The 21511-nt window shown below is 52.5% G+C and overlaps 1 protein-coding gene and 1 non-coding gene across 2 annotated transcripts; one reads left to right on the forward strand and one right to left on the reverse strand.

Moving 5' to 3' along the window:
- The first annotated feature begins 8902 nt into the window (after positions 1-8902).
- TRNAM-CAU lies at positions 8903-8975 on the forward strand. Its single transcript has one exon. It is a non-coding gene; the product is annotated as a tRNA-Met (tRNA).
- A 4989-nt stretch (positions 8976-13964) lies between these two features.
- TLE7 (TLE family member 7) lies at positions 13965-17381 on the reverse strand. Its single transcript, XM_045986724.1, has 9 exons — positions 17071-17381; positions 16928-16950; positions 16692-16750; positions 16080-16292; positions 15730-15971; positions 15399-15540; positions 15111-15264; positions 14481-14554; positions 13965-14164 (listed from the first exon to the last, which is right to left on the reverse strand). Exons 1-9 carry the CDS (start codon positions 17379-17381, stop codon positions 14060-14062), a joined length of 1323 nt encoding a protein of 440 aa, XP_045842680.1. The 3' UTR covers positions 13965-14059.
- Positions 17382-21511: the final 4130 nt, after the last annotated feature.

A 21511-nucleotide genomic window follows, 5' to 3' on the forward strand; every position in this document is an offset into this window, starting at 1 on the left:
GGATGATCTGGGCGATGGTCTGCATCCTAGAATGGGCTGGAAGGTGTGAAGAGGAGGGTCTCTTCCCCCACCCTCGGCCCCACGAAGAGGAGCCAGCCAGCTGCCCTAGGTCCCCAGCTGCTACGGAGTCACCCGTGGGCATCCTGCAGCTGGGGTCAGCACTTCCCGGCCGGAGGGAGAGGACTAGGGTGTCCGAGCAGGGCTCTAGGTGAGGCCAGAGCGCCTCCTTCTGTCTAACTGCTAACGAACCCAAACCTCAGGTAGGCCTCCCAGATTTCTTTGGGTCCCTGCCCAGGAAAGCTGAAGGTGGGGGTCAGTGTTGTACCCCTCCTGGGGAGTTTCTCCTTTCGCTCTAGACAAGCCCGGAGCGGAGCGGAGGAACCACCAGTATCCCTGGTAACGGGAAACTCATGTTCACCATCATGTCCTTTCTCTCCCTTGCTGTATCCCTGAATGTGTCTGGTCAGGATCACATATTGGTGGCTTTTGGCAGCCCAGCCTCTGGGTCTGGTACGTTAAGAACCAGAGATGGTGAGCCACGGTTCCAGCCCCCGTGGAGTTTCCAGAGTGAGGCAGATAACCAAGGAAACAGTGAAGCAAAGATTTGATGGAGTGAGTGCAGAGGGATGGGGGACCCAGTACCAAGCAAATGGATGGGGGGTGAGATACTCTAGTGGCAGATACGGTGAGCTCTAGAGGAAAACCGAGGGAGACAGAAGAACATGGAAAGGCATTTCTGGGGGCAGGAACAGACGCAGCCAACGTCTGTCCTCATTAATCCCTTGTCCCAACTGCTTCCTCTTCCTTCCTCCTGCTCTCCCTCCTAACTCACCATGGCTCACAGTGGCTGTCCACCTCAAGAATCTACCCACCTCTCTTGGCTGGCCACTCTGGCCAGGTCCATGTCTGCCGGGATCCCTGGGACTCTCCCAGTCCTCTTACCTCAGCCCTGCTGATGAACACTTGGGTTTCCTGAATCCCTCCCACACCTGTCCTCAATCTGGACACTTGAGAATTCAATTTCTTACCCAGGGAACTCAGCAAAGTCTAAACCATCCAAAGAAAGAGAAATCCTCCCAGGAAAGCAGGAAAGGTATAAAGGAGTCATGCTGAGGGAAGTTTCTCTCCAAGTTCAGAGGAAGGATCAAGTTCACTCTGGCCCCTTTTAAGGAGGGAGGGATGTGGTCCCTATGGGCAGCGGCGGCAGGATCTGCATGGGTGGGATGGAGAGGCAGAGTTAGGAGCTCTTGCTAACTCTTGCTCTTGCTAAGCTCTTCCTGCTTGGAGCAGGAAGGCTCAGGATGAGCCCGCCGGATGTGGGACATCTCAAGGAGTTATTTCCCAGACGGCAGCTGGAAGGCTGGATGCAGGAAAGAGATATAGTAAGTGTGCTTCTAGAGACTCCCAGGACAAAGGATGGCCAGTCTCTCTGCAGGAGCTATGATCAACCTGCACTCCAGCCAGGGAGGGTGGGGACATCGTAAGGTCACCTGCACTTAGCAGAGCCTCAGCACTTAAAGACATCCTGCAGATGACCATCTCCAGGGGCAGCCAACCTTTAACCCAAGGGCCACTTAATACTCAAAGTCCAGATCAGAACAGAAAATGTAAGTCTGTGCCTTCAGCCTACGTCAGCATAGACTGGGGATGGTAACCAAAAAATCCCTCCTGAGGTTAGAGTGAGGACTGCCCGTGCTAATATGCCTTCCCTACCTGGCATCTAGCGGCTGCTTGAAATCACGACGACTCCATTCCACTTCTTGGGACTCACTCTTCCCAGGGTCTGGGAAGCCTCTGCAGTCCCTTGACTTGCTCCTTCAGTCTCCTCCTGACCCCTAATTAAATGGTAGCATTTATAAGTCCTGCACACAACCTGAGGTCACTTTACATATGTGAGCCACTTAATCCTACCACAGTGCTTTCCAGACTCGTTGTGTTCCTTCCCGATTTAAAGGCGGGAAAACTCAAGAAGGACAGAGCTCCCACTTGCACACAATAGGGGTCAGAACGGGTGTTACTGGATCAAACACCCCTCTCCTAAGCCCCGGTGCATATTGCCCCTTCTCCCTCCATAACCCCTCCCCCGGCAGCTGTGGGGGCCAGTCTGTTTTGAGCCTCCCTCTTTTCCTTTCAACAGACCCACATTTTCAAAAGCCAGGGAAATATATGCACACGGATGTCTGTCTTCCCCTGAAACCAGACGAGCTCCAAGTGCCTGACCCTTCCCTCCGGCCTCAGCCACCACCCCCCTCCCAAGAGCACGGGGTCCACTCTCTCCAGAAGGCTAGTTCAGCGTGGCCATGCTGGTCTCCTGCCCCCAATGTAGGGTTCTCAGGGGCCGCTCACAGACCCGAGCACGGTAAGGGAGACTCGCCTATCTCAAACCAGCGAGCCCTCCCGGATCCCCTATTTTGGCTCATAGCACTACCTTTCCATCCAGTCATCTCAGACCTGAAGCTGTCCCCTTGAGCCATCCCTCTCCAGCAGCCTTCTCATTCCCCCAACGGTCCTCTCTGCTCGGAACCAACCCCCCTAACTGCCTCTTGGGCTGTTCCCTTTCCCCACATTCCAACTGACCAACCGCCCATCTGCAGCCCCCGCAGGTCCAGCTCAAATCCAAGCCCCCCTGAGACTTGACCACACTCTGGCGTCTGTTAGCTTTATTTCCCAGGGTGTGTCTCAGCCAGTGAATCATAAATTCCTTGGGGACAGGAACTGACTCTTCTTCCATTTTTCATCCCCACAAAATGGGGTTAGCCTGGCACACAAAGCCATCGATATATTTTGAATAAATGAATTCGGGGATTCAGTTAATGCAGAAAGTATCTGATCCACAGGGAGCCTTTGATTTAAAAAAAAAAATGGGGGCACCTGGGTGGCTCCGTGGGTTAAAGCCTCTGCCTTTGGCTCAGGTCATGATCCCAGCGTCCTGGGATCGAGACCCACATCAGGCTCTCTGCTCAGCGGGGAGCCTGCTTCCTCCTCTCTCTCTCTCTCTCTGCCTGCTCTCTCTGTCAAATAGATAAATAAAATGCTTTTTAAAAAATTAACACTTTTTAAAAAATATCAGATGTATTTCCTGACAGAGAAACATGAAATTGCCCGGCACACCCACGGCCCAGGTCTGAGCTCCAACTCGGGCAGCCATTATGCCTGCAGATTTTATTATTTATTGAGGTTGGAGACTCTCAGACATTCCTTGCGCCAATGAATAAAACAGACCTTACAGTCTACCTGGTCCAGGGGGCTTTGAACCCGAATACCAAAAGAGCTTGTTAAAAACAGAACTCCCATAGCCCCCTAAGGAGTCACTAACGAGACTCTCTAGAGGGAGACGAAAGGGCGCTCACTTTTATCCGTTTGTCTTTCTAATTTTTAAAACTTTTCTCTTAAAGTCATTTTCCGACTGAATAATCAAGCTCCCACACACGCTTCACCCAGCTTCTCCAGATGTTAACACTTAGGTAACGGCAAACGCCAGGAGCAAAAGCAGGAACTGAACGTGGAGACGTTAACTAATTCACAGACAGCACTCACATTTCGCCAGTTGCTCATTAATGTCCTTTCCACGTTCCAGGAGCCAAGCCAGGGCAGCACCCGGCACTCGGCTGTTGGGACCGACAGATCTCCGGCTACGAATACGCGTGTTCACTATGTCCCACTTTTGCAGACCATGGTCTTGGGGCGCGTGTGTGAACTGTCTGTTCGAGTCTTTTCCCGTTTTTCCTTTGGAGAGTTCATCCTCTGTCTCTCCGTTCTCTAGAGTTCTCTGTGTATTAGGAGCATAAGCTCTTCCTCTTTGTCTCGAAGCTCTTAGTTTTGGGTGTTGCAAATACTTTCTCCCTATTTTTTAGTTGTCTTTTGACTTTATGGTGTTTGAAATCCTTTCCTTACATGGAGCTTAAGTAGAATTTACCCATGCTTTTCCTTTTCACACTAGTACTTACATGGTTTCATTTTTTTACATCTACATTCATGAACCATCTGAGTGCACTCTTCCATACGATGTGACCTACGAATTTAATTCTCTTTTGAAATACCTGCCCCGCTTCCCAGCACCATTTATTAAAAAGGCTATCATTGCCTCTGAGATTCGAGATGCCACCTTTATCCCACACTCAATTTCCTTTTGTACTTGGGTTTATTTCTGCACTTTCTGTTCTATTCCACTGGTTTACTCATGGGCCACGGCCGCGCTGTTCTAATTACAGAGGATTTGCTTTTTGCTTGAATGTCTGGTAAACAAGCACTAACGGACCCTCCCCCTTTTCAACACTGCAGTGTTTCCCTGGATAGTCTAGCGAGTTTATTTTTCATATGAATCTTACTATCAACAAACCACATCCCTCAAAACAACTCCAAGAAGTAAGAAGTCACCAGAAACTTCCTAGAAGACACCCCCAATGGCCAGAGAGTTCCTCTGGCCCAACCATCAGCACAGGTGAAATCTGGCTCCCAACACCAACAAGAAGCCAGTCTGTGGGATATTATTCTTCCACATGGGCCCGAAGCCCCAAAACCAGTTCCTAGGAGCCACATGGGGTGTCAAGCGAATGGCAGGCCTCCTCCTGGCTGGCCCAGCTGGGGTCCCAGCAATAGATATAAGAAATCCTTCTCCTTGGGGCGCCTGGGTGGCTCAGTGGGTGAAAGCCTCTGCCTTCGGCTCAGGTCATGATCCCAGGGTCCTGGGATCAAGCCCTGCATCGGGCTCTCTGCTGGGCAGGGAGCCTGCTTCCTTCTCTCTCTCTCTGCCTGCCTCTCTGCCTACTTGTGATCTCTGTCTTCAAATAAATAAATAAAAATCTTAAAAAAAAAAAAAAAAAAGAAATCCTTCCCCTTGAAAGAGTGGATGTCACCGGCCACCTGTCATCTCTGATTCCCATGAACATCCCAAAACAAAGAAGCCCGCTCCACCAGGGAGCTCCAGCACAGCCCCACCCAGGAGGAGCCCCTGAGCCCCCCTCACCACCCCCCCCCCAGGATTCCACATACAGTTAGTTCCCTGAGACCCACAGAGAAGACGCAATATGCACCTTCCCCAAGTTAAGAATTTCCTTTTGTCCAAGAAGGTGCACGCAGACAACAATCTGAGGTTTGGGGTTTTTCAAAAACTGACCACTACAGGGGCACCTGGGTGGCTCAGTGGTTTAAGCCGCTGCCTTCGGCTCAGGTCATGATCTCAGGATCCTGGGATCGAGTCCCACATCGGGTTCTCTGCTCGGCAGGGAGCCTGCTTCCCTCTCACTCTCTCTGCCTGCCTCTCTGCCTACTTATGATCTCTCTCTGTCAAATAAATAAATAAAATCCTTAAAAACAAAACAAAACCAAAAAAAAAAAAAAAAACTGACCACTACAAAGACCACTGCCTGAACGCGTTCCTCCTCCCGAATGACCTTCTTAGCTGAGCTCCTCTCAGCTCTATAAGTAATTCAGAAATTGACGACGAATTTAAAGCTTTAAATTAGTACTTTTCTTGTGGGTGGATAACAAGCACTCCTCAGTTATTTTGATGGGCAGCCAGGTTTGGACACCAGGGTACTAGAACCAAGGGGACTGGGGTGGGGCAGCTCTGGGAGGCTGCTCCTGTTCTCTAGTAGATGCCCTTGAGAATGCTGGCCCCTCCACACTAGGCAGTGAGCAGCAGAGCTCAGCAAAGCCAGAAAAGGTCCTCCGGTTCACAGTGCTCAAACGATCAGTGATGAGCAACAGTCACCGCGGCTGCCTGTCCATGCTAGGTTGGAGGCCGCAGCCTGGCGAGGCGGCGCAGGTGTGGTCACCACTTTACGGGAATAGAGAGGTCAAGGCCACCAATCACGGCCGACCTGGAGACGAACAGAGGCACCTCACTCCAGCAGCCGTGCACAGCTGTCTCCAAGACCTGGTCTTGTAAGGGCATTATGAGAAGTAGACGGCAGAGGACTTAGTCCCCCCTCCCCGGCGGCATGGCCACAGCTCAGGGAATTTATGGGATGCTGGCAACCTAGAATAAGATGGAAGGGACTGGCCCTGTTCCTTCACAGAGGAGAAGCAAATCCAGAAAGTGAAGACTTTCTGCAGATCATGCAGCTGGTCAAAGCCAAAACAGAGACCAGAGAGGCCAGGTCTCACAGGCAAGGCTCCTGGCATTCAGTGCAAACCATTTGGATGTTAGAGGCGATGCAAGGCTTCCCCCTGGCGGAAGAGCCAGAAAACTGCAGGCATCCCTTCCTGGGACCCTGAAAGGCTTCTCTCTGCATGCTGGTGGATTTCAAGACCCTCACCCTCCCTGCCGGGGCAGAAGGGCGGGAGGCTCTACTTGATTTGCTAGTGCCCTCCTGCCGAATCCCCAGGACCCTGTCAACGAAGTCCTCTCAGGGGCCCAACACACACAAAGCAGTTTTTCCTCCCTGCATCCCTGAAATCACTGACTGCAGGAACACCCAGAGAGAATGGATTTTCATTCATGGAGGAGGCCCTGGGATGGACGCCAAGGAGACCAAATGTGAGAAAATAAACCTGTCCATCTCCTCGGAGGTGATAAGGTGCTGGGCGTCTCAAACACAATGTGCAGTGCCCAGAGAGCTGGAGGGGAACAGGAGGGAGGACCAAATCCCCACCAGCGAATCAAGGGAGGGGCTCGTGGGAGGCATCATAGCTGAGCTAAGTGTGAAGAGGGAATGATTTTAGTAATGAAGAAACCTGTAAGAAAGCCCCAGGGAAAGAAAGAAGACAGAAACTCCCCTCACATTCCTTGGGGCCTGCTTTTCCCCTCAGCTCCTCACTCCCTGTCCACCCATGTCCTGGGGCGGAGGGGTTCTCCCAACACTGACTCCTCACAATAAGCCCCGACCCCCACCCCCACCCCCCCGCCACACCTGCCTCTCCTCTCGGGCCCTCCCCTCTCAGGCCTATCAATAAGCTGAAACTAGTTCTTATATACCTGCTGCAGAGGATCCAGAAGATTCCACACCCACCTCTGCCCCAAAGAAAGAGCAATCATCCTAGGGGAAGAGGAAAGTTTGCGAAGAAGTGATGGAGAGAGAGAAGCATCTCTGCTCGTCTCGGGCCGCTGTGCAGGAGGAGCCCAGGAAACAGATTAGGAAGAGCAGACAGACGGGAGGACGGCAGGAAGTATGGATGGACGGTATGTCTCACCTGGCTGGGAGGCCAAGGGTCTGTCTTACCACTGCAGGGACCTAATGGCTATTTCCCCTAAAGGACAGTGAGAAACGGCTCAAGCCTGGGTGTGGGGACACCTTGCAAAGCATGTTTAGCGAGACTCCTAGAACAAAGTGTGTCCTTCCCTCTGCAACTTCTCAAGGTGGGAGAGGTAGAGGGAGCTCTGGCTTCACGGCTCCGATAACCCCCGTCCCCCCCCAGAAAAGCCCTTCCCCTGTCAGATTCGGCCTCCTATTCTTGGGGCAGAGTTTGTGCCACCCCAGGATGAAAGAAGGGGAAGCCACAAAGTCAAGGTTGGGTAGCAGCTGAGAGAAAACCAAACCCAAGCCGTTGACTCTCCATGCAGCGCTCGTTGCTCAGTGCACACTCTCCCACCAGCTCTTGGGTCTGGGCAGGAGATGGCAGCAGAGGGTGGCTTGGGGTGGGGCCCAGAGCCCCGCCACCCATCCTTCTGAATGTGGCGTACTTAGAGGTGGGTCAGCTCCTGTCCCTGGAAGACCTGACTGGAACACCCAGTCAAGACAGCAGGCAGAACTGACACAGAGGGAACAACTGAGAACAATCTGGAAGCACAGGATAGGAAATCAGTGTGAACTGTGTTACAAGAGTGACTTGAAACCTGTTTGCAATGGAGCACCAAAACCCTTAAAGGCGCAAGGAGGGGGAAGGGCTAGTCCTACCAGATATGAAAACATATTGCTACTCGGGTGAAAGCAAGAATCGCACAAGAGCTGGGGAGCGAATAAGCTGACAAGTCCAACGTAGTCATCTTACCTGTAATAATCGCTGGGTACATGGGACAGGCAATGAATGATTCCTTGGGAGCCATCTGTCTGGGCATATGCAGCACAAAATTCCCTTCAGGAATAAGGAAGAGGGGGAAAAAAGGAATAAGGAAGGAAAGCCTTCCTAGGGATGGTTGTATGTTCTGTTCACCCACCCATCTTATTACAATGAAACTTAAAACCCTGCTGGGGGAAATGGTGCCAGTCTTCTGACCTTCCAGATGAGATGCCCTTAAATGTAACAAGGGAGCAAATCATTGGAAAGAAAATACAAAAATAGAATCTAATAAACTGGCAAGTCCATAGTAACCATTGTTTCCTCCCCGTGCTTCCCTCCCGAATTCACATCCCAAGAGTCCTCTGAAATCTTTCCTCCCTTCCCCTACCTCACTCCCACCCCTAACCCAAGACCAAGCCTGGAGACTTCATGCCCCGCTCTCCCCCTCATCCGCTCAGCCCCCCACGCCTGCTACCGGGGCCCTACCCACCCACCCCTTACTCGGGGGCGCCCCCTGCCGCCCACCCGCAGGCTCTGTCCCAGCGGGTCAGCACTGCCAGCCGGAGGTCCTCCCTCCCGTCCCCGCCCTCTGGACTAACACCTGGACTCGGAGGCCCCCTCTCACCTGTCCGCACCCGAGCCAGGCGCGCGCCCTCCGAGTGCCCGAGCGCGCCGGCGGGGTCACCCTCGGAGCCTGGGCACGTGCCCGGCGTGCCTCGGCTTAGGGCCGGGTCCGCGCGGGGCTGCGGGGCTCGGCGCGCGTTCTCTCCGCGGAAACCGCTCCTCTCCCAGGAGCGACCCTCCTCCCTCGCGTGTCGGTACAAGCCAACGGCGTGGGGCCCGCCGCGGGGCAGGGACCCCCGGGTCTGCAGGGAGAGACAGACCTGTGAAGGTGGCTCAGGAGGCGGAAGGGGCCATAGACACGTCCCTTTAGTGATAAAAAGAAATCTTTCTCGCCGTGGCCCTCTTAGCGCAGTGGGCAGCGCGTCAGTCTCATAATCTGAAGGTCCTGAGTTCGAGCCTCAGAGAGGGCATGAGAGTTTTGCTGCGCTCCAATGCACTGTGTGCAGAAAAACTTGCTGCGACGGTGCTTAGAAGCCCCCCGGACACGGAGCCGCCGCAGACCGAGGAAGGAGACCCCAGCTGGCGGGGACCTCACTCAGCAGGAACGCAAGCCCCAGGCGGGAGCAAGGACCACGGCCCCTTCCCAAGAATAAAAAGCCGTAAGTGAGAGAACTCGCCGTGCTGTCGCGACTGCGGGGAGATGGACAGAGCGTGGCCGAGTGGTGCGTTTGCTTTTGCAGCACTTGTGAAACCGCGTCTCCTGGACCCCTGCCTTTGCTCCAACTTTACTCGGAGCAGAACCCGGTCTGTACGTCCGTTTCCGGCTGTCTCCAGAGACTGTTTCCTCGCTCCATCCCAGACCCCGCTTTCAAGAGCCCGCCCAAGTGTGTGTGGGGGGGGGGGGGGGGCGGGGACCTGGGCGCTCAGGGCGGGAGCGCCCCCCACGTGTCTCCCACGACAGCAAGGTGGGGCTCGACCCTGTCGGCCCAGGCGAGGCTATGGCTCTACCCACAGCTCCAGCTGACCCCTGCAAATTTTCATTATTCGGTTTACAATAGCTTCCAATTACTTTGTGATTTAGTCTTTTATTAATTATTTAGAAGGATATTTCTGATTTTCCAAAATAGGGAAATTTCTAGTTTTTATTATTCATTTCTATCTTAATTGGTCGCACTGTGGTCATAGCGATGTGTTTGAAGTGAGGCTCCGGAACAAAGAGTCAAGAGAGAATCCTTGAGAGGTTTTTGGTGCAAAAAGGTGGCTTTGTTATAGACCCGGGGCAGGACCCTGGGCAGAAGGAGTGGAGCTGGGATTGTTGAGGGGCAAGTGGTGATCTGCTTTGGAGATGGGGGAGATCAAGACAAAGGAAGTTTCCAAAAGGATTTTCGTATGTTAAAGATTTAGAGGATCCTGGAGGCCTAGGTAGGGATGTCTAGCCAGGGTGGTTTTTCCCTCTAGCAAAGCATTAAGGGTAAAACCATCGGGAATTTCTGGAGAGTGTCATACTCTGCCTGCCTCAAGTATTTGTCAGTGGGCTGCAAGTTAGAAGGAAATTTAATTTTATCTCCTTTATTTTGCCTTTGTTCTTCACATCAATAAAATATATATATTATATAGTTTTTATAAATGTACATTTTTAACTTATTTTTAATTTTTAAAGTAAGCTCTACACCAGTGAGGGGCTTGAACTCACAGCCCTGAGATCAAGAATTACATACTCTACCAACTGAGCCAGCCAGGCACCCTGGTCATAGAATACATTCTATAAGAATTAAATCCACTGAAATTTATAGCTCAGGGTATGATCGCATTTTGTAAATGCTTTTTGTGTATGTGGAAGAAAGTATGTATTCTGTATTGGTCATAGGCGATGAACTACATTTTCTACTCATGTTCATCTTCTATATTCTTTTTTTAAAATCTGTTATTTTGGGGGGGTCTGTTTGAAATATTGGTTATTGATAGATTTGTCTGTTTTGTCAATTTATATATATTTTGAGCCTATAGTAATGCATGAAGCATAGAATTCTCCTGTCTTCCTGCTGAAATGAACCTGAATTGAACACTTACGAAGTCTTTCCTTTACTGCCAGTATTGCTTTTCATTTTAAGCTACGTGTGGTCTAATAGTAATATCAGCTTGCTTTGATTTAGTGTGTAGAAGAAGCATCTTTTTCTGAGTTTCATACTTTATCCTTGTTTTAGTGTTTCTTTTAGGGGCACCTGGGTGGCTCAGTCAGTTAAGCATCTCCCTTTAGATCAGGTCATGATTCCAGGGTCCTGGGATCCAGTCCTGCATTGGGCTCCCTGCTCAGTGGGGAGCCTGCTGCTCCCCCTGCTTGGGCTCTCTGACAAAATCTTTAAATATATATGTCTCTCTTAAATATATCTCTTTAAATATACATATATGTCTTTCTTAAACACATATTTGAGATATTTTTAACCCAGTCATACATCCTCTACAGATTAATAGGAATATTTACTCTGTTTGCATTTAATATAATTACTGGTATGTCTGGATTTAAATCTACCATTTGAATAAGGTTTCCCTTTTTGTTCTGTCTGTTTTATTTTAATTCTAGTTAGTTAACTGGTACCTGGGAGGCTCAGTCTTTTCAGTGTCTGCCTCTGGCTGAGGTCATGATCCTAGGGTCCTGGAATCAAGCCCCAAATTGGGCTTCCTGCTCAAAGGGGAGCCTGCCTCTCCCTCTGCCCCTCCCCCCTGCCCACTCACATGTGGACACACATGTGCTCCCGCTCACTCGCGCAAGCTCTCTCTCACTCAAATAAATGAAATCTTTTAAACAATTTTTTTAAAATTCTTGTTAATATATATTCTCTCTTCTTTTGGAATGCTTTATTATGTTTATATTAATAGATTAATATCAAATTATATATATTAAGATTATACTGATTATAAATACTAATGTTATTCTTATGTTCTATAATGCCAGCATTTTCCTTCTATTTTGAAACTGTACCCTTATTTAATATTCTTTTAGTAGTTAACCTAGAAATCCCAATGCTACTACTTGACTTATGAAGCCTACTATCAACTGGGACTTTTACCTTTTTTTTTTTTAAATAATCTTGGGCACCTGGGTGGCTCAGTTGTTAAGCGCCTGCCTTAGGCTCAGGTCGTAATCCCAGGGTCCTAGGATGGAGCCCCGATCCCTGCTGAGCAGAGAGCCTGCTTCTTCCTATTCCACTGCCCCAGCTTCCTCTTTCACTGTCTCTCTGTCAAATAAAATCTTTTAAAAAAAATCTTTTTGCCGAACATGGGGCTCGAACTCACAACCCTAAGAGATCGACAGTGGTGTGCTCTATTGACTGAGCCAACTGAGCACTCCAGGCTTTCACCTTTCCAGAAAAAAGTTTAGAACCCTTTTATCACTCTAGTTATTGCCTCCCCCCTTACATGGTTTTTTTCCTTTCAGTTCTCTCGGACACATGCCTGAGAATGGGATTGCTGGGTCACGTGGTAACTAGGGTGAGCGCTTTGAGCTACCGAACTGTTTTTCAAAGGAGCTGCACCATTTAAGGTTCCAGTTGCTCCACATCCTTACCAACACTTGCTGTTGTCTGTTTTATTCTAGCCTTCCTAGCGGGTGGATTTGATTGGCGCTTTCCCAGTGATGGTGAGCATCCTTCCCCGTGCTTACTGGCCATCTGTGTGTCTTCTTTGGAGAAAAACCTAGTCAAATCCTTCGCCCCCTGTACAATTGGTTTACTTGTCTTTTTATTGTTGAGTTATAAGAATTCCTTGTGTATTTTGGATAGAAGTCCCTGACCAGAAATAGGATTTGCAAAATCCTCTCCCCTTCTGTGGCTTGTCGGTCCCCTTTCCTGATGGTCTCACCCAGGCGCTCATTTTTTATTCTGATTAACTTCAGTTTTGAAGAAATAAACACTGCAGATAGAGTCGAAGCTCCCTTTTTGTCACTTTACAACCCAGTTTCTCTCCCTCCCTCCCCAGAGATCACCACTATTCTGAACTTGATCTTTGTAATTCCCTAGTTGTTGATTTAATTGTGTAAAATGCACGTAACAGATCTTACACCATCTCCACCACCTGGAGGTGTACAGGTCAGCAGCATTGAGCACGCCCAAGCTGCTGTGTCACTGGGGCCACCCTCCATCTCCAGAATCCTTGTCACCTTGCAGAAGTGAAACTCTATCCCCATCAAACAGTAACCTTCCATTTCTCTCTCTCCCTCAGCCCCCTGCAACCACCCTTCTGCTGCCTGTCTCTGGGAGTGATCGGAGGACCTCACAGGAGTAGAATCACAGTATTTGTCCTTCTGTGACTGGCTCATTCCACTTCCCACAAGACCTTCAGGGTTCATCCGTGTTGCAGCAGAGGTCAGAATTTCCTTCCTTTTAAAGGCTGAACCCGACATTCCCTTGTGTGTGTATTACAGATACATCAGATTTTCCGTGTCCATTCACCTATCAGTGGACACTTGTTGTAATTTTGTGTCTGGCCCAGTGGATGCTTCCACCTCATGGCCCTGCAGTCCCCAAGGACCTCCACCTCCTTGCCCTGAGCTGGCAGAAGGGGACCCAGAACCTGGGGGCAGAGCGGGAGGCGGGGATGCCCCCTACTCCTTTAGCCTTGGTCCAGGAACGAGAGACTCATTCCTCACTCAAGATCCCTCGGCAAGACCCAGGTACCTGACTGTATCTTAGTCAAAGGATGGCACACTTGGTCCCTGGCTTTGCATCTCTTCCCAGTGACAACTCTGAGCTACAAACTTGAGCTATCTCAGCCATGCCAACCCTAAACAGAGGAGGCAGAATGGACAAGGACAAGGAAGCAGGCCTCTATGGCTTGCTTTCAGGAGCTGGGCTTTTTCCACCTGCAGAGGACCAGACAAAAATATTACAGAATGCCAGAACAAAAATCAGGCCTTACAAAGACTCAGATAAAGCCACCTATCTTCACGCAGTGGCTAAAAGCAGAGAGGGGGGACAGAGGGAGAGGGAGAGTGCGAGCCCTTCCTTGGGATATGGTTACACCAGCTCATGGAGTCTTAATCTGGGTCAGGAATGGGGTGTTGATGGTGTGCTGACTCCGTGACACGGCCTGAAGGCTTGCACAGGTACATGCCTTTCTTCTTGAGCTTTCTGAAGTTTCCAAGAAATCTCTGACCAGCCAAAAAAGTTGCAAGCCAAACGAAGTCTGCTGTAAAATTCCTTCCCCACCTTGGTAGTTGCTGAGGAGGGTCTAAGAAATCCATCACAAGGGGTTTGCTCTTTGAAAAAACTGACCCGTTATCATGCCATTTTGGTTTTTGCTTTTCTATTTTGTTCATTACGAAGGCAAGTTCCCCCACCCAAATCCAGAAATCAGCAGTAAGAATAGTAACAAAGGAAAAACCCCTACATCGTATCAAAAACCTGCGAGCACAGGAGAGGTATGTCCTGGGCGGAGGGAACAGACAGAGGCCCAACCACCGAGGGTCAGGTAGAGGTATCTGGCCATGGAGGCTGCCATCCCCTCGGCCTGCTGGCCTCCTCTGGGTCTTCGCCAGCAGGAACACAGCACGCAAACTTCAGTACAAGAGCTGGTAAACCGTGGCACTGTTCTTGGAGCCCGTGACCAGATACTGGTTGTCAGCAGACACATCACAACACAGGACATCTGTCGGCTCCTCTACCTACACGGAAGGAGGCCAGAAGAGTGATCACAGGCAGGGGCCAGGCAGGGGCCACAGATGAAGGCCTCACTTGGGGGCAGTTTCAAGGTGAAGGACAGACCTAAGGTTCAGTCTGGAGAAAACGGGGCAGGTCTCGGGGCCCACGGCAGAGCCCATGAGGTCACAGAACCCTGAGTCCTCATTCCCCTGGGTCTAGTAAAGGGCCCCATATACTACCCCAGGGATAGTTTCCATCACTGTCCTCGGGACCCAACCCACTGGGATCTGGGCCTGTGAGCTCTGAGAGCCTGGGTTTGCAGAGTCCTCCTCCCGATACCTGAAACAACCTCTGTAGAGATGGTGCGGCTATGCAGTGGATCGACTCGTCGATCGCAGTCACAAAGTAGCTCCCTGGCGAAGGAGAGGCAGATGGAGAAGCCAGAGACCAAGCTTGCATTCCGGGCCCAGGTCCCTCCCCAAGGTGACTGAGCAAAGAGAAGCTCTTCCTCTGGCCCACTGTGCCCATCTAGAAAAACCAGAGACAAGAGCCAAACCATTCCCTCATCTGGCCCTTCTCTCCAGCCCCACACGGGATGGGGCTCAGTATCACTGCACAAAAGGACAATCAGATGGGGCTTCATGCCTTTTCTGCCGGCCCTCGTCTCCAGGCTGCTGTTCTGTGTAGGAAGGCACAGTTACAGGGAGAGTCGGAGAGGAGAGGGATGGGGACAGAAGACGGGCAGGACACCAGGAGATGGGGCAAGAAGCAGCAGTGGGGAAGGGGGATGTGGGTGCAGGGGTGACAGCAGTGGGGAACCGGACACCTGGGTCTCCACTCAGCCGGGCTTGGGGCTGGGAGGGAAGAACAGAGCCTGAAACAAGGCTGGACCCAGACTCTGCAGAGGACCAGACATCCTGGGGGTGTGGGGGACAGGACTCCTAGAGGGGCCGCCTGGCTTCCACTCACCACAGGAGGCAAACTTGAGGTTGTGGTGGTTGACGTATTTATGCAAGACCGCCTTAAACTTCTCCGGCCGGTGTGTGTGGAGAATTATGATGTCGCTTGTTCTCAGGCCTACCAGCACCCACTCCTCAGTGGGCTCGTGGGTAATGCTGAGGATCTGTTTGGAAGGAGGACCCGAGTCAGCGGTCCAAGCGGTCTACACTGTCATTCACACCCCGCCCCCCTGTGGAACTCAGGCCCCCAATCCCGGGCACAGGGACCGCCCTCAGCCCACTGGGGTCTGCCAGACACCTCATGCCGTAACTCGTGCTCCTGTAACCTCTGGTAGCTCCTCAGATCCCAGGAATAGAGTCTGGTGTCTTCGCCTCCTGTCCAGAACTTATTGCCTGCGATGTCCACGCAGCGGGACCCATATTCGGGGACCTCATGCTTCCTGGCGGGAGAAGATCTCCAAGGTTCACGCACTGGCTCAACAACCAGGACGTTTTGGGCCCAGGAAGCCCCCACATCTAGTCTCCGCACGGACTCACCGAGTCCTACTGCACAAAGGGGAGAGGGAGGTCCAGAAAGGGACACGAGCCTTCCCAAAGACCTCACCGTCCAGCCCTCCCCGGGGGCGTACCTGATCAAGATTTGGTTCTGCAAATCCCAAATCTCGACAAATCCTTTGAAACACGCCAAGCAGATCTGGGCATTGGAGGAGAGCGCCAGGGAATAGCACAGGGGACCCGTGGAGGCCAGCTGGGCCCTGACGCGTGGTGTGGGTGCCAGATCCCACAGGGTCAGGCTCCGGGACAGACCCCCGGTGATGAGGTGCTGCTCGTCCGGGAACAGCTTGCAGGCCAGGACACAGTTCTGGTGGTCCTGCAGGAATGGTCCCCGCCCTCACTTAACCTCCTTGAGGGCCAGGCTCCAAGTCACACAACAGAGGTCAAGTCTAGGTTCCCCCAGCCCTTCCCGAACACCCCTCACCTCCAAGTCCAGCTGGGCCTGCGGGGCCTTGCTGAGGGCATGCAGGGCGCTCTCGTCCCAGACCTTAATGTAGCCGTGGCCACACGTGTACACGTGGTGAGTCGAGCTGCTGATGGCCACGGCGTAGACTTTCTTTCCGTGGCGGAGCCTGCCAACCTTCCAGCACCGCCGGGGGACCCTCTGCCTGACCACCGCTTCATTGGGAACGGGCGGCTGGGGAGAGGAGAACGCGGGTGCCCATCAGAGGGCACAGTGTGGCCTTCCATCGCCCATGAGCAACCAACCACCTGCCCCGTCCTCTGACTGAATTCCTGAGTGTTCACCCGAGGTTCTGAGACAGCTCTGTGCACCAGCATTGACAGCAGGGTCCGGCTCAGACACCCCCCGCTCCCGACACAGCTCTAGAAGAGGAGACACTGTGAGCGGAAGGCCTCACTTGAACTTGAACTTGGCATCCAAGTTCAAAGGCAGCAGGGAGCTGCAGGACACCCACCTATGGTATGGGAGAGAATCCAGGCACACCGCACGCCCTCCCCTTTCCTTACTAGCTTCTCTTTTGGGGAGGAGTGGGGAAGGCAAAGATCCCAAGTGTAGAAAAAATAAGACACTTACAATTGTCCTGAGGAACGACCAGACTTCTTCACTGGGCAGAGGTGAGGGGCAAGGCTGGCCTGCAGGGAAATATCAAGGCCCACCGGCTCACGGAGAGGGCGGCCCACAGCAACAGGACCGCGGGACCCAAGGAGAAGCCTGCTTTCCCCGACACCAGGCCTCACGCCTCGTCCCCCATCCAAGGCTCGGCCTTGGGCTGCCACCTTCCCTGCCCACGCGTCCGAGCTGGGACTTACCAAACGTGGGTCCTGGCAGGAAGCTATGACACGTGGACGAAGGGTAGGGGGACACAGTGTGATCTGGAGAGCTCGGGGCCAGGATCTCCTCTCCCCAGGACAGCTCCCGCTCCCTCCCCCAGTCTGGTTCAAGCAACACCTACCTGGGGGCCAGCTGTGCGGCGGCTGCTGGCTCTGCCTGGGGGAGACAACTGGCTGGGAACTCAGATCTGCCCAGAGTCTGGAGGACCCACTGCTGTGGGGTCCCGGAGCTCATCTCCTGACAAACCAGTCCACGCTGTGTCAGGGAACCGGGGGCCTGCTGGGGCATCCCATACACCCACTCTAGTTGGGACTGTGGTTGGTGCTCACGCTGGGAAGAAATGCCAGAGCCTTCGGGAACGTTCCTCGTCTCCTCTGGCTCATCATAAATACTGAGTATACGAAACAACGCCTCATCCTTCTCTCTACTCATGTTCTCAGATCAGTGCAGTCCCCTAGACACCGGGTTCTACGGCTGTTCCAACAGCGCCCGGGCAGCCAATTCGTCCTGAGCTCCTGCAGCAAGAGAACAGACGCAGATACAGGCATGGGCCCTGCTGGGGGTCTGTGTGCAAGGGTCTGAGAACACGGTGTTGCCAAAAGGATGCCAGAGACTGGCTGCTGACCAGTGTTTTATCCTACATGTCAGCAGTGATGGTGTTAATGTCACACAGACATTTCGGGATGTTAGTAGCAGGTGTTTGTTTTTCCTTCCAGACCCACAGATGACACTTCCAGGCCTACGAAATCCAAGTCACCCTTTAGTGTGGCACCATAGCTCTCCACGGAGGACTCATGCCCAGCGTGAACATGGGGCAACTCGGCTCATGTCACAGGCTCCTTTCCTTCCCTGCCCTGAGGGGGCAGCGTGGAAGAATCCAGAGGCGTGCGGCAAACACGAGGTTCCGTTTGGATGGAGCTAGGCCCCGCCATGACCGAGGGGCTGGCTGGTGGGGCTATTCTCTCTCCTACCCTACGGGGTAACTCTGAGGAATGAATGGAATCATGCAGGTGGAATACACAGATTCTGTACGGCTAGCGGCAGCCCTGTCACCCGCAGCGCGTGCATTCATCTGTGGACTCTGCCAGGGACCGGAGCTTTGAGGACGTAAGGCAGACCACATGCCTTCTCCCTCCAGGCTCCCAACGGGGAGCCCCAGAAAGGGCCTGGGGAGCCCCAGTGTTCCACAGTGGAGCACAACAGCTCAGGGACAAAACGAAGGGATCTTCCCCAGGGAACCAATGCCGGCCGACCAATCTCAGTCCTTGCTCGGAGACCCCACACTCCCGACATGCACCTGCAGTCACCCCAGAGTCACCCCAGGGACAATGTCGGGCAGCTGTACCGCCACACGCTGCTACTCTGGGCGCCTCGAGCTCTCTCGCTCTGCGTCTGGCCTTGAACTAAACTCTTGACGCAGGTGACCCCACGGCATCCTCCCCACATTTTCCATATTTTAAAAACTGAAGCTCAGGTGAACAAATAACTAGAAAACACAAGGAAAAGGTTCAAATCCACCTCCTCCTCCCTGCCCAGGTCTGGCTCTGAGCCGTGTCCTTCCTGCCTCCCCACCAGAAGGAAGACAAAACAGTCACTTCTTCAGCCACCCGATTCTTCCCTCTAGGGCAAAAAAACCAAAAATGGTACAAAGGCCGTTGCCCTCTGACCTAACACTGAAGTCCAGGCAACAGGAGGCTCGGGCCGCAGCGCCCGCCGGGACAGCAGGTGACTGGACAAACCCCGCGGCCACGGGGAAGGGACCGGTGAAACGTTACAGGGCTGCATCGCCTGGAATACGAAACCGCTGTGAAAAAAAAGGACACAGCCTGGAGGACCAGGAAAATTCCCAGGTGGGTCGGTGCGGGGAGGGGTGGACCCAAGGTTCAGAACAAAGTGCCTAATATGCAGCTTGGTGTGAGAGAAGGGTGGCCATTAGAACCTGTCTTTGCATATGTTTGTGCGCACCTAAGAACCTAGGAGGAGTTGTTGCCTTTGGGAATGCAAATTGCCGCGCGGGAGGAAGGTCTCTGCCCAGCTTGGGATCGTTTCTGCGCAGGTGTGGCTCTTTGAACCTAAATTTAAAATTGCTAGACCTGGAGTCTTTTTCTTGGCCAAATCCTTCTTTCGCATCTTCCCCCAAAGGACAATTTGGGGTCCTCATGATGCCTAGGTACTTGTTTAAAAATTTTAACAAATTCGGGCGCCTGGGTGGCTCAGTGGGTTAAGCCGCTGCCTTCAGCTCAGGTCATGATCTCGGGGTCCTGGGATCGAGTCCCGCATCGGGCTCTCTGCTCGGCAGGGAGCCTGCTTCCCTCTCTCTCTCTCTGCCTGCCTCTCTATCTACTTGTGATCTCTCTCTATCAAATAAATAAATAAATAATCTTTAAAAAAAAAAAAAAAAAATTTTAACAAATTCACCCTGACACGCATCAGGCTCCTCGAAGTGGGCCGACTCGCAGAGCACCCCCCCCCCCACCAGTGTGGTGAGGATGGGCGGGAAGGGACGAGCAAGCGGCCCTCAGGTGAAGCTTAAAGGCAGTGAGGCCAATTAGCCAGGATCTCACATATGGAGAGGACTTCACCCTAAGAGTAAGACAAGGCTTTCTAGAGAGAGCAGAGGGCAGAATCAACATCACTGAAACCCTCTCTGCTCTCGCCCAAGAGCTGGAAATGCAGAGACCCTCCCCTTACCGGCAATTCTTGTGTAAGCTTCAGTACAAAATGTTAGTTGGGGGGGAGGGGGGGAGGAGGGGGACGGGTCCCTCCTGCCCACAAGTCAGGCCCTCACCAATCCCCCCACTGGCAGGAAACTCACCCCTGAAAGTAGAAGGTCAAAGGCGGAGCAGAGAAGGCAGCAGAACTGAACCCGCGCTGGGACCCTCCCTCCCACGCCAAGGTACAGCCTTCTCCCCTGCAGGGCTGCTATTTTTAAACCTTAGCTTAATTGATAATCAAGCCCTGGGTCAGAACCTGGGGCAGGTGTCTTCCGGGGGCGTGGCCACCACTGGCCTCTTCCTATTAGCCCCTGTGGCCTTGGGAGAGGGATGGGATGGGGGTCCGCCAAGGAAAGTCAAGGGCAGGAGGCAAGATGGAGAGATAAAGTTTTAAGGGCTAGGTCTTAGGCTCTGGCTCGGGCCGGCCCCAAGAGCCAGTGTTTGTGGAGAGACGGAGAGCTGCTTGAGATGCCCCCAGGAGGGGGTGCAGATTCTCATCTCCAGGTGCACCCCATTAGGGTGAAGCCTGGCTTGGGGTGAGGCCACTATGGGCTACAGAGGGAGGGGAGGGGGGCCACCTCCGCCTCCCTGAATGCACCTGGTTCTGTGACCCTTTTTCTTTTACCAGTGTCTCTGAAAGGGAAGACCAGGGAGGCCTTTCTCCTCAGTGGCTGTCTTACCAGGCCAGGACAGTCTCAGATTTGAGCATCTGAATCCCCTGGAGTGCAGGACCCACCCCAGAGACCCTAATTCTGTTGGTGTGGGATGGGGACCCAGACTGTTTCCAACAAGGTGCCCCACTTGAGACCCCAGCCAGCCCCTCTGTCTGGTGGTCCCCTTCCACAGGAGCGAGCAGGAGGTGAAGGTGATCCCCTCCCGCTCTTCTCCCCTACCTCACGCTCCCCCTACCTCTGCCCCCCCCCATGAGTACATACTCTTTCCCTCCGATTCCTTTCTTCCTTCTTTCGAAGCAGAATTCCTGAAATGGCTGCTGCGTACAGAGAAATATTTTACTACCCCTCATCTCATCTCCAAAGCTCTCTGTCTCTCCCTCATTCCCCATCATTTATGCGCCCCTTGTCCCCAAAACTTTTATGGTTGCCTGTGGCCTTCCCAATAATACCCAGCATTATCCTTGGTTAGGTATTTAAGATCTGTCCTCTGCCAAGCCCAGCCTGTTCTCACTTTTCCCCTGATTGTACCTTAACCCGACCCCCAAAGAACTTGACTGTACCTTTCCACCCTCACACTTCTCGCATGCTGTTCCCTCAGCCAGGAATGTTGTTCTTTGTCCACTCACATATCATAGTTACACTCCCCTGTACTCTGAACAAGTTACCAGAGACCAGCCCAACACCTGCCCCCAAGTCCTTGCAGAGCTCCGATGTGGGAGGGAGGGACAGAGGGCTATTGATAGAATTCCCCAGCTGACCGATGATCCATTTTTGGCGAATTAGTCCCTTTTTTGATTTTTACAGGAAACACAACAGTGAGGCAGGGGTTTTATCCCCAGTTTGGAAATACAAGAATTAATTCGGGGGCTCAGAACCTCGTGGACAGGATCTCACTGAACAGGTGAGAAGAGCTAGGGTCCAAAGCCAGGCCTACGTGATTTTTAAAAAACATGTTTGTGAGGGAGCTGTATTGAGTCATAGGGGTTCTTCCTCTGCTCTGCCTACGAATCCTTTGGCAGAACACATGCCCTGGCTGTGTCTCCAGCCAGTCAGGGGCTGGCCTTTGAACTCTCCTAATGGTGATGAACAGAAGTTCTTAATTTTAATTCAGTCCAGCTTATCTAGTCTTTTGAGGTTAGCCCTTTTTTCTTTTCTTTTCCTTTTTTTTTTTTTT

This window comes from Meles meles, chromosome 19 (genome assembly GCF_922984935.1).
Source record: "Meles meles chromosome 19, mMelMel3.1 paternal haplotype, whole genome shotgun sequence".
Lineage (NCBI taxonomy): Eukaryota > Metazoa > Chordata > Mammalia > Carnivora > Mustelidae > Meles > Meles meles.

What these genes read in the sequence shown, in the direction of transcription:
- TLE7 (XM_045986724.1), bottom strand. Translation starts at nt 17,381, where the DNA reads ATGAGTAGAGAGAAGGATGAGGCGTTGTTTCGTATACTCAGTATTTAT. An exon ending in GCCGCACAGCTGGCCCCCAG is followed by an intron (nt 16,951 to 17,070) that starts GTAGGTGTTGCT and finishes CACGTGTCATAG; the next exon opens with CTTCCTGCCAGGACCCACGT. An exon ending in GGTCGTTCCTCAGGACAATT is followed by an intron (nt 16,293 to 16,691) that starts GTAAGTGTCTTA and finishes TCCTCTCCCCAG; the next exon opens with CCGCCCGTTCCCAATGAAGC.